The 12,259-nt window shown below is 32.8% G+C and overlaps 3 protein-coding genes across 3 annotated transcripts; 1 reads left to right on the forward strand and 2 right to left on the reverse strand.

The window, feature by feature from the left end:
- Positions 1 to 142: 142 nt before the first annotated feature.
- On the reverse strand, positions 143 to 1,812 carry Trmt6 (tRNA methyltransferase 6 non-catalytic subunit). Its single transcript, XM_089714271.1, has 2 exons — positions 359 to 1,812; positions 143 to 264 (listed from the first exon to the last, which is right to left on the reverse strand). The coding sequence occupies exons 1-2, from the start codon at positions 1,586 to 1,588 to the stop codon at positions 184 to 186; spliced, it is 1,311 nt and encodes a 436-aa protein (XP_089570397.1). The 5' UTR covers positions 1,589 to 1,812; the 3' UTR covers positions 143 to 183.
- Positions 1,813 to 2,434: 622 nt separating this feature from the next.
- ScsbetaG (Succinyl-coenzyme A synthetase beta subunit, GDP-forming) lies at positions 2,435 to 5,193 on the forward strand. Its single transcript, XM_089714273.1, has 4 exons — positions 2,435 to 3,394; positions 3,478 to 3,633; positions 4,202 to 4,436; positions 4,745 to 5,193. Exons 1-4 carry the CDS (start codon positions 2,720 to 2,722, stop codon positions 4,951 to 4,953), a joined length of 1,275 nt encoding a protein of 424 aa, XP_089570399.1. The 5' UTR covers positions 2,435 to 2,719; the 3' UTR covers positions 4,954 to 5,193.
- Positions 5,194 to 5,355: 162 nt separating this feature from the next.
- On the reverse strand, positions 5,356 to 11,085 carry LOC149489619 (mitochondrial-processing peptidase subunit alpha). The gene is made up of 12 exons (XM_089714272.1): positions 10,857 to 11,085; positions 10,520 to 10,746; positions 10,350 to 10,429; positions 9,962 to 10,102; positions 9,744 to 9,881; positions 9,516 to 9,653; positions 9,111 to 9,248; positions 8,955 to 9,027; positions 8,721 to 8,853; positions 7,696 to 7,861; positions 5,862 to 5,994; positions 5,356 to 5,608 (listed from the first exon to the last, which is right to left on the reverse strand). Exons 1-12 carry the CDS (start codon positions 10,913 to 10,915, stop codon positions 5,427 to 5,429), a joined length of 1,608 nt encoding a protein of 535 aa, XP_089570398.1. The 5' UTR covers positions 10,916 to 11,085; the 3' UTR covers positions 5,356 to 5,426.
- Positions 11,086 to 12,259: the final 1,174 nt, after the last annotated feature.

Raw genomic sequence — 12,259 nt, forward strand, 5'->3', positions numbered from 1 at the left:
CTCATACTTCAAGGAATATATTAAAAAAAGATTTATCGAAATCGGTTCAGCCGTTCTCGAGCTATGCGCTTACCAACACATTTTGCGATTCATTTTTATATATAAGAAGATTAATTGCAAGTAATGAAATAAAAAAAAAATAAAATTTTGTACACATATATTCAATACAACAATAAGAATATATCACTTAAGTATGTACCCTGTTAGAAGAAATCCACTTGCCCCATTCATTGTAACTTCTGGATGAGTTCTTTCTGATAAAACCTGAAATAAAAGAAATATTAAATTTACAAATATTAAAAAATTGATAAAATACATATTATTATGGTTAACACAATATTATTGTAAAAAATCAAACCTGATAATTTCTCATCCAATTACAGGTAAGCTTTAGCGCTGCAACATTACTTTGTGATTTAAGGAACATATACAAATTTTGTAATGGTTCTACAACATTATAATAAATAACAAATGGTCTACCAGGTTTTACAAACTTCGACAATTCTAAAAATATATTCTGAGGATCTTCTTTACATGCTATAACCAGTGAGTCCATTTTATTTGATAAAACTTTTGAAGCTTCTATATTATCAAAGTGCCACTTGGGTTTTTTCGGCTCTGGTAAATTATTGTCATCATTTCCACTTGTTTCAGCTTGTGTACTTTCATTTTCAGAAGTTTTTGGAATTTTTGCATTATGCTGCACAATCTCTTCTGCTTTTCTTTTCAGATTTGTTGTATTTTCAGAAACACCATCTACAACTTTTTCCGTGTTGGTATCACATCCTTGATAATATTGTCTTAGAGCAGAGTAAACATTCACAGAAATACATTTATTGTAGTGATTTGAATCGAAATTCATTGCCAACAATGCTTGCTTTTGAGACATATTTCCAGGGTGCATATGAATCAGATTGCCAGTGCATGTTTCTCCCATTGCACTTAATAAAGCAGCTGCTACAAGACCGTTTGATCCTGAATCATAAAGCAAGTGATTTCCTTCACAATTAATATTGGCCATTGTTATAATTTGTGATAGAGTATCAATACGAATGCCCTGCACCTTTGTTGGTTCTAGTTTATACAAAATTTCAGAAATCACTCTTAAATTTGGCTTTAATACTTGAACATACTCAAAATATTTCTTTTCTTTCTTTTTTAAGTATTTATCTTGCGAGAATTCGGTTTTATTGTGAAAGGTGTTGGAATTAGTTATCAAAGTTTCGACAATATCTGACGCTTTAGATGAATCGCTTTTCAGGTCATAAATCTCATCTGCTGTTAACTTTTGTGAACGTCCATCGTCGTAGATATTTCTATTATCCATACCGGAAGATTTAATTCCAATTTCATCTTTAAGACTAAGGGTTTCTTTAACTAATTCTAACTCATATTCTCGGCTTCTTTTTGAACCCTTTGGTATCATTTTAAAAAATGAAAAATACTTGCATCCTTCTATACCACTTAAATTAACAGAATCTTTTCCTATATTTAAGCATGAGTTTGTTTTATTAAACTTGTGAAGTTTTTTGTAGTTTTGTTTTTGAATAACAATATATTCACCAACATTAATACTATTATTCGTCATATTTTAACTTATTTACCAGATAATTAATTGTTTCTACTTGTATACTTAGGTCACTTATCACTTACAGTCATAAATAAAATATTAAATAAAATTTAAAATATTTTGATTTCAAATACCTATGTAGCAATGTTATCATTAATTATATTGTGTCAAAAACAGACGAACCACTGATTGCTTATTTTGAGGTTAAGTTTACAGATAATCAATTTTAGGTTATAGTGTACATGAAGACTTTTCGTTTTATAAATACATATTAATAAATTACTTTTCTTTCTACGTTTCTTAAAATTATTAAAAATGCATTGGATATTCATAAAATCTGCATCATAGTTGATCACTATATATTCGCATAATGTATGCCAAAAAAGTATAATAGAATTTATTCAAACGACTAGAGTCCAGGGGTTCCCAATCATTTTCAGCTCGCGGCGCAGTTTCATGTTAAGTTTTTTGTCACGGCCGCGGCGCGCCCTACCACCCAACCTAGCTATTTGAAAAGGAAACTGTCGATATAGGCACGTACAATATATGAATAGAAATTAGATTAGGCAGAGAAGAACAAAAATTAAAAAAATAACTCGATTCCTTTATTGTAAAAGAATTTATATAGAAGTAAATTTAAAATCTTGTATGTCATTTTACGACGCTATGTTTCTTACCGACTGCGCTCAAAAAATGTACTCGCGAATATAAGCAGATCGACTCACGGCGCCCTTCTTCACTTTCTACGGCGCACCAGGGTGCGGCGGCGTACAGTTTGGGAACCCCTGGACTAGACAATATTCTGCGTTTGACGTTGACAGTTCCGAAATCCGAGACCCGAGTTCTGACTTCTGAGTTCTGACAAGTGACAGCTGTCTGAAATAGTGGACTCAGGACTGCGGTCTGCGAATTGCGATATTTCTTTTTGCTGAGTGATAGAAAGTTCTTTTGCAGTTATTATTTTAGGGTTCTTTCATAATTGATTGATTTTAAAGAGTTTTAATTTTTTTATTAACCTTAATTTAATAAAGTAGACGCTTTAATCAATTTAATTTAGGTTACTTAATGAACTTTGTGTTTTGGATAAATAAATTCTATATCAAGTATTTCAATAACTACATCGTAAAGTGATCCTGATCAAAGATCATTATGGCCGCTTTAAAAAATGCTCAAAGCATCAAGACCTTAAATTTTTTGTTAAGGAGAAATATACCACAAATAAGTTGTAGAAGAAACTTAAATCTTCAAGAATATCACAGCAAAGACTTGTTAAGAAAACATCAAGTGTCAATACAAAATTTCCGCTTATTAGACTCCAATTTGGATCCTAAATCTTTGTCGGATTTTAAAGCGAATGAATATGTTGTAAAAGCACAAATATTAGCTGGTGGTCGTGGAAAAGGACACTTTGATAATGGATTCAAAGGTGGTGTTCATTTGACTAAAGATCCCAATGAAATCATGGGCCTAGCCAAGAACATGATTGGTCACAAACTAATAACTAAACAAACTCCTAAAGATGGTATACTTGTGGACAAAGTTATGGTAGCTGAAAGTGTCAATATTAAGAGAGAGACTTATTTAAGTATTATCATGGAAAGAAGTTACAATGGGGCTGCTTTGGTAGCATCACCTGCTGGAGGAATGGATATTGAAGCTGTTGCTGAAAAGACTCCACATTTATTAAAAACAGTACCAATTGATATTCATGAAGGAGTAACTGACAAAATGGCTAATGAAATTGCAGAATTCTTAGAATTTAAAGGTTCAATGACAAAGAAATGTGCAGAGGAAATTAAAAAACTATGGGAGCTCTTTTTGAGTGTAATAACCCTTTGTTATTTTCAATTTTAAATGTGTGCTGCTGCTTTAAATATATTAAATAACAAGAAATTTAAAATTTTCAGGTAGATGCAACACAATTAGAAATTAATCCCCTTGTTGAAACAGATGACGGCCGTGTAGTTGCAGTTGATGCTAAAATAAATTTTGATGACAATGCTCAATTTAGGCAGAAAGAGATTTTTGCTCTGGATGATGTATCAGGTGTAGATCCAAGAGAAGTGAGTGTGAAAGAAGAATTAATTGCATATTAAGGCAGAAATTTTGGTATTTTTTGGTTGTATGAATTTATCATGATTACTGAAAAAAAAAAACAGGATTTAACCAAAGTCAATGCTGTTACATAATGTCTATAAAATTGAAAATATTGTCTTCTTATGTAACTTTTCATTTAGTTATCACTGTCTTTACTGTTATCATTTATATGTAATATGATATCTATAAATAAATATATGTGATAACAATGAATCCAAGGGGGTATCACTAAATTTGTAAACACTATATTATTGCTTTACACATAATGAAAATATAATGTCCATTATATGTTATTTACCTTTGGGCTTTGATGTGTCTCTGATTCTCCATTGTATAATATGCTGATTAAGTTTTAGTTATTACTTATGCAAACATTTACATAAATGGATGTTGATATTGTTGTATATCACATTAAATATTATACTCCCTAATTATTTTAAAACTTATAATTATGTTTTACTAATAATGGTGAAATACTAAAAGCAAGATTTAATTAATCAATTTGTATCAAAAAGATTTTATTTTCTTATACAGAGAGAAGCATCAGAATTGAACTTGACCTATATTGATATGGATGGCAGTATAGGTTGCATGGTTAATGGTGCTGGCTTGGCCATGGCTACAATGGACCTTATCATGTTAAGTGGAGGAAGGCCAGCTAACTTCTTAGACCTTGGAGGTGGTGTGGGCCAATCACAGGTGTCAGCTGCATTGAGAATATTAGAGTCAGATCCCAAAGTGAAGGCAATATTTGTCAATGTTTTTGCTGGTATGTAACAATTACTACTTACACCTATGTAGGAATCCTACTAATATTATAAATGCGAAAGTTTGTGAGGATGTGTGTGTGTTTGTTACGCTTTCACACAAATCCTACTGAACCAATTGCAATGAAATTTAGCACACATATAGAGGGTAACCTGGATTAACACATAGGATAGGTTTTATCCTGGAAATCCCATGGGAACGGGAACTAGGCGGGTTTTCCTTTGAAAACGCGGGCGAAGCCGCGGGCGGAAATCTAGTATTTTAATAATTATGAATTTCTTACATTTTTATCATTAAATCTTGTTACAGGTATTGTAAATTGTGCAACTGTGGCAAATGGAATTGTTGCAGCATGCAAGGAGAATCCACCAAAGCACCCTCTTGTTATCAGACTTGAAGGCACTAATTCAGTTCAAGCCAAAACAATTCTTGAACAGTCTGGTCTCAAGTTTCATATTATTAATGATGCAGATGAAGCTGCCAAAGCTGCTGTTAAATTAGCTGAAGGACAGAATTAAGAAATACATGACAATAATGTATCGTAGTAATAAAATAAATGATTATAATTTTAATTACTTTATATTCTATAAGCACAAAGTTTACTATCATTGTATAAATTCCGAATTTTTATTTGACCGAATTATTTTATGTATAAGTTGTTATATTATATTCAAACACTTATAAACGAGACTGAGGATATTGTTTTTATTGTTATTTCACGTGTTATTAGTTCAATAAAATATGTTTCAAAAACACAATCTATTTGAGTTAATTTCTGGTATCCAATTTAACCATTCAAAACTGTAAAGGGAAAGAAAATAATTCAGTTAAGTTTGTTTCATAGTAATTGTGTTACTACATAGTATGTACCTAACTATTTAGTATTATACGTGGTTTACTTCTACAATGAAAAAAAAGGATAATTTTAAACATTTATTTTGAAATAAATTTCGACAGTTTAACCTAAATAATTTTCTATTTTTTAATAATACTAAGCACGGAATAGATTAAGTCTTCGTCCCTGGGGCGACGTATCGCTTTTGCCGAGGGTCATATTGGCTTGGATTTCTTCGAACGCCGGTAAATGACTCAATTTTCCCCTGGCAGCGACAGCGGGCCGCTTGCTGAGCATACGACGAGCTACTCGCACTATGTCGTCGGCTGTAATTTTTTCTGTAATGCGAAAATTGCCTGATTTAGAAGTTTTCGTGTAGTATATACTTACTTTATTTTGTATCATAGTTTTAGTTCAATATGTATCGTAAAAATTAAATGTAGGGAGTGAAAACATTTAATGTATCTTAATATGTGAGACAGTTGCAAATTTCTGCAAGTCCATATTTATAATACCTATATTATAGTTAGTTGTTAGAGTAAGAGTTTAGTTAAATAAGATACAATAATCTTTTAAAATTATGTAACGTGCCTATTTCATTGATGAAATAAGACGGCGGTTTCCTCTTTCCTGTAGCGAGAACTTGTCGGCCGACGTCCTCGAACACGACAGGCCTAGCTTCGAGATTCATTAATAACATTGACTGGAGTTGAGTTTTGGCTCTCTGTAAGAAAATGAATATTATGTATAATTGTGTGCATTAAGATTCACACAATTATAAAGAAATAATAGAAAGCACATTAGACTAGAGTAGATAATTTTTGAAACAAAAAAAAATCGCAGTCGGATGAAACCCATTAGAAAAGGAGGGGAATATGATAAAAATGTAAGGAAAAATAAATTACGGTCAATCCGAGTTCGGGAAGCGGGAGGGGGGAGCTTTTAAGAGAAAAAAATGGTTTCTCTCGATTTCCGACAAAACTACAAGTCCTATAGAAAAAAGTTCAATGGCATAGTTGTAGGTAATTAAAAGTTCTACATTTTTTGTATTCACAATTTTTTCACATAACCTAAAAATTTAGGTGAAAAATTCAAAAAAACAAGATTTTGGTCTTTTATTTCTATCTACTTCAAAGTTTTTTTTTTCTACGAAATTTGGTGGAAACTTACTTTATTATGTCCCAAATACACTGTAATTTATTTGATTGAAAATATTTATTTTTTCGCCTTATTTTGAATTAATACCAAAAAAACAACCTAATTTTCAATCGAAAAGTCACCCGTCAAAATAACAACTTTTTTCAAAAACTTGGGGTGCCTTTTATTCATTGAAATCTCTACTTTCATATGGTGTAAAAAAAATAAACACCACCATAGTAAATGTTCTCAGGAAATGCATACAAACAGTCTGAAAATTAGCTTTTACCAAATCAGGCACACTTCTCGAACTACCTGAAATGTTTTTATCGACATCATTTTGCTTTTGAATATGCTGTAAAATATTAAACTTAGAACAGATAATTATTTTTCTTTTGAAATATTACCGAAAAGCCGATACAAGAGAAGATATAGAGTTCAAGAAGTGTGCCTGATTTAGTAAAAGCTCATTATCACACTGTTTGTATGCATTTCCTGAGAACATTTACTATGGTGGTGTTTATTTTTTTTACACCATATGAAAGTAGAGATTTCAATGAATAAAAGGCACCCCAAGTTTTTGAAAAAAGCTGATATTTTGACGGGTGACTTTTCGATTGAAAATTAGGTTGTTTTTTTGGTATTAATTCAAAATAAGGCGAAAAAATAAATATTTTCAATCAAATAAATTACAGTGTATTTGGGACATAATAAAGTAAGTTTCCACCAAATTTCGTAGAAAAAAAATAAATTTTGAAGTAGATAGAAATAAAAGACCAAAATCTTGGTTTTTTGAATTTTTCACCTAAATTTTTAGGTTATGGGAAAAAATTGTGAATACAAAAGTTGTAGAACTTTTAATTACCTACAACTTTGCCATTGAACTTTTTTCTATAGGACTTGTAGTTTTGTCGGAAATCGAGAGAAACCATTTTTTTCTCTTAAAAGCTCCCCCCTCCCGCTTCCCGAACTCAGATTGACCGTAATTTATTTTTCCTTACATTTTTATCATATTCCCCTCCTTTTCTAATGGGTTTCATCCGACTGCGATTTTTTTTATCTTTTCATTATTTTCAAAGGCTTCTACCCCAGTCTACATATATTCTATAATAATATACATTTCATGCAAAATCGTAATAAAAGGTAGGATATCCAATAGTATAAGATTTCAAGCACTGGTTATAAAATTGAATAATACAATTTTATAAAATGCTACTTGAGAACTTCTGTCGTTTTTAAAAACGTAGGTTAAAAAAATCTTGTCAGCATATTATATGCAAACTCTTACTCTTAGTTCATTTTCGCCAACTTTTCCCGCCATGTTTGCCAGTTCCCGCGCAATTACAAGTGTGGTATCATAGATACGGTTAGGCGGGGACGCTGAGTGGACGCAGAACAAGCCTGTGTCACCATAGGCGTGATTGTATGCGGTCGCATTGAACATCCAGTGATATCTGAAACATATTTTTAAGTCAATTTTTATTTTATGGCAATTTTGCACATGCTGATATTGTACCTGATAGCTTATTTGACACTTTTGATGTAATTTTTGAAGTGAAAACTTCTTTAGGGCGCGTTCCCACCGTGTCGTGACGACAGATAATCGTGTAGTTTTAAGTGTCGTGGCTTATATGTTTAAATGGAGGTGTTCACATTTAGAACGACACAATTTACTGTCGTCTACGACAGTTTTTGCAGTGACGACACTTTGTCGTGACAGTGGGAACGGCAAGCACGACAGTCGTAAAACGATAAAAAATCGTGGACGGCAACTCTTTGACGTCCATTGAACTCAGGAGAGTAAACGCACTAGTAATCACCAAGCGAACGCAGAGGCGACTAGATTTGTAGCTTGCTGATGATGTGTAAACGACAAAGCGACTGACAGGAAACGATAAAATGTCGTCGCGATCCAATGGGAACAGCTAGATACGACAGTCGCTAAACGATAAAAAATGTTGACGACAAACAATCGTTATAATGGGAACAGGTAAAGACGACAGTCGTCGAACGATAAATTAGTCGTTACGACATAGTGGGAACGCGCCCTTAGCGGCGTTGAGCACTTTTTCTGTAATGGGTATAAAATCTTAAACTCGCGTCAGGACACGTGACCTGATCGAAAAAGCGTAAGACGGATGGAAAGTAGACAGCTATCCCCTCTCTACTACGCGCGTTTTCACGTCGGCCGGCACTCCCAGAGTGCAACCCGTCTTTTTTTTTAACTGACAGTTAAGTTAGTCAAACATTGTTTTCCTTTCAGATTTTTCTAAATGCAGAAGTTTCTATAGTGGAGGATATTGAAGAAGTTACCTATTTAGTACATTTGTATACAGTCTTGTGTACATGCCCTTTCCTGGGCCGCCAGCTGAAAATGAACCTCCTCCGCCCATCATCATATTCAGTACACAAGTAGCTACAAAGTCAGGATCGCTGTGTGAACAACCTATAAAAAAACATTAAGGTTTCAACTGAGATTCTTTACGAGAAACATTTTGTGATGAAGAAGTACAAAATATTTTTTCAGGTGACTAAAATAGTACATACTTTCAATCCCTATAACAACATGGGAAAGTTCCGGTAAGTCTGAGCCAGGGTATAGAGGAATTTCACACTCTTCCTAAAACAAATAACGTAAAAATTAAATAATTGATAAAAAAAACACGAATTTTAAGACACAGTAAAAAAATTCATATAATTTACCTGTTCCATTCCTCCAGTATATTGTGCAATTGAGTGATCATTTTGAGGTTTAAATGAAGCATCATCTGAGGTATGCCAAGTTGGTTTAGCATCAACAAAATATTTTTGAACATATTCAACAAATGGTTCATGATCCACCTGAAATAATTCAATTATGTCAATTTATTATAATATAAATTAATATATTTTTTTTACAGAATTTATATGCATTACATATTACTGTAGTATTTAAGATAATATTACCATAGAAAATTAAATATATTGTTATTTTTTTTGTGTTAAAGTAGGTGTCTTGTTGCTAATAAAATTTATTGTATTAGTCCATGTACTCATAAACAAAAGTTATAAATGTTTACAGGATAATATAATATATTAAATTAAATTACAGTATATAGTGATTCTTACCCCAACAGCAGCAACAACCATCCTTTCAGGTGTGTAGTGATTCTTGAGGAAATTTAAAATAATTCCACGATCAATTTTATTAACATTTTCTCTTGGACATATCTTTGGTAACCCAAGTGTATTTCCTTTATATGCAGCCTAAACATAAAGAGTTAATTGAAGAGATGCAATAGACAATTTAATATTTTTATTTTTTATAAATAAAGAGATATATTCGTGTATATTTACAGAATGTATCATGTCCATTAAGATTGTTTCCTGTTCTGGTCTCATTGCAAGAGTTTCCAATTCAAAAGCAACAGCCTGTCTCGCAGCCTCTATTTCCTCTGTTGTAAGCTGTGGTCTTAAAGTCACTTCTGCCAACACCTTTCAGAAATAAAATGTTAGAGAAATAACAAACCAAAGTAGTGCAATAAAATAAGAATATAAACTATAAAGTGTTATACCTGTGTAACAGCTTCCAAACCTCTGGAATCTGCACTTGTAGCATAAACAGTTGTATCACGAGAGCCTTGGCAGTCACATATACCTCCATGCCTCTCTAGTTCTCTGAGCATTACATCCCGAGTAGGAAACTTATGTGTAGCCTTTAACCAAAAATATTTAAAATATATTGGGTGCTTAAGATCTAATTATTATTGTGAACTAGCGGTCCGCCCCGGCTTCGCCCGTGGTACATATTTACGTTTTCTCTACATAAGAACCATCCTCGTACTTCAAGGAATATAATAAAAAAAGAATTATCGAAATCGGTTCAGCCGTTCTCAAGTTATGCGCTTACCAACACATTTTGGGATTCATTTTTATATTATAAGAAGATTTAAGAATACTCACTCCGAAACTCAACTTTTCCAGAAAATGACAAATTCCATTTGGATATGCTACTTCATATCTTGGCCCAGAATCAATAACAACTGGAATATATGCAATACCATTAATAACATAGAAAATGAAAACTTAAAAAAATTAAGGATAAAGAAATATAAATAAAAAAAGATAAATACCTCCAGCAGTGCAGAATTGACCGAATTTCTTTTCTGATGCAATTCTTAATCCGTTACTAAGGGTTGTAACTTCGGTCAAAGTGTCTTCAGATTTTGCTGTGGTATAAATTACTGGTGGGAGATTTGGCATAGGTTCAGACAATGGTGGAAGCGGCGTTACACTGCCTTTTGGTAAGGGTCTATCTCCTTGACTAAAGTTTCGTACACCAAAACGTAGGGAACTAGCTCTACAAATTGAAAAACATTTTGATTTCAGAATATTTGATTTTTTTTAAACAATTAAAATACATATTCGGGTTTGGGTTCGGGAGAAATCTCGTCATGTGCATCTACATACCCAGATTTCATAGAACACAACCTAGAAATTAATACTTTAATATCTGTTATGTGCGACATTTTCACTTGTAAATCGTCCGGTTTTAAAGTATATAAAGAAATCTGTAATAATCAGAGGCTAACTTTTAACGTAAATATGTAGTACTTTAATGTGTAGGTACTACATATAGTAATTTTTATTCAATTGTTGAAATAATTTTAATGAAAAGCAACAACTTCCAAAATTGACATTTGGTGATTTGACAAATGAGTAATGACATTATAAATTGACATTAGTATTATACAGAGTAATAAGATATTTTGTGCGTGTTTTGTGCTGACCCGCATATAAATGGCCATTCGAGAACTATGTTTAAACAACGCACAGACAATTGCTTAAGCAAGAAACCCATTATGTTAAATCGCAAGCAAGAATGAGATATTCGTAAGCAAGTAGAGTAAGTACAATTTTGGTAAATAGCTCCTGGATATAGGGAGTACCCGGTTTTCTATTTCATTAAAACAAGCTGCTGACACAGCAACAAAAGTTGTCGAGCTATGGATGACGATGCATAATATTATTATGAAAGAAAACTACAAGAAAACCGTGACGTAGACTTTATTATCTGTTAGATTAATCTGTGATAATGACAGATTAGAAGTAAAAGAACTGATAGACGTGCGAGTAAGTACGCAAACTTGTGGCTCGACGACCTTTTTCGCTCGTGTATCACCCCAAGGTCGCGTACTTAAAAACCGTCGAGTAAGTTCGTTGACGATCCAACATATTTGAAATTTTGCTCGTAGCCCGCCTTTACTTGCACGTCTGTATAATAGGTGTTACTAAGGGCAAAAGTTCATCATAATATAACGGCTCAGGCATCCTTAAATAATTATGCTTCCTTCTCTTCACGTAACTCCTTCAATAAATTTACTTGGGATAAACGCTCTCTTTTTGTTTTTCACTCACTCTTGCCGATTTCGTCTTCTGCTTTTACTTTTATGAATTATTATAATATAATTCCTGAATAACACAAAATGACTGAACGGTTGGCTTGGTTGGTACTTGGTAAGGCCCTGCCTTCCAAGCTAGAGGTTTCGAGGGTTCGATTCCGACCCGAGGCAAATATTTGTGTGATGAAAATAGATTTTTGCTCCGTGTCTGGGTATTAATTATCTACATGAGTTTTCATTTATTTAAAATTATATATGTATGTTTATCAGTCATCTGGTTTCCATAACACAAGCGAAAGCTTAGTAGGGGATCAGATCGTGCCGTGTGTGAAAATTATCGTGAAATATTTATTTATTCTCTCCGTTGATAACATAGCGACATTCGATATCGGTGACACGCGAGAAGCTACTGACTTTCCAGTTTCCGTATGTATTTTTTTTACTCTTTGCTACTGACGAAGCTCAACTTGT

The sequence above is a fragment of the Colias philodice genome, chromosome 3, assembly GCF_061535455.1.
Source record: "Colias philodice isolate Cphi_HAF_F1 chromosome 3, ilColPhil1 Martin Lab GWU primary, whole genome shotgun sequence".
Classification (NCBI taxonomy): Eukaryota; Metazoa; Arthropoda; class Insecta; order Lepidoptera; family Pieridae; genus Colias; species Colias philodice.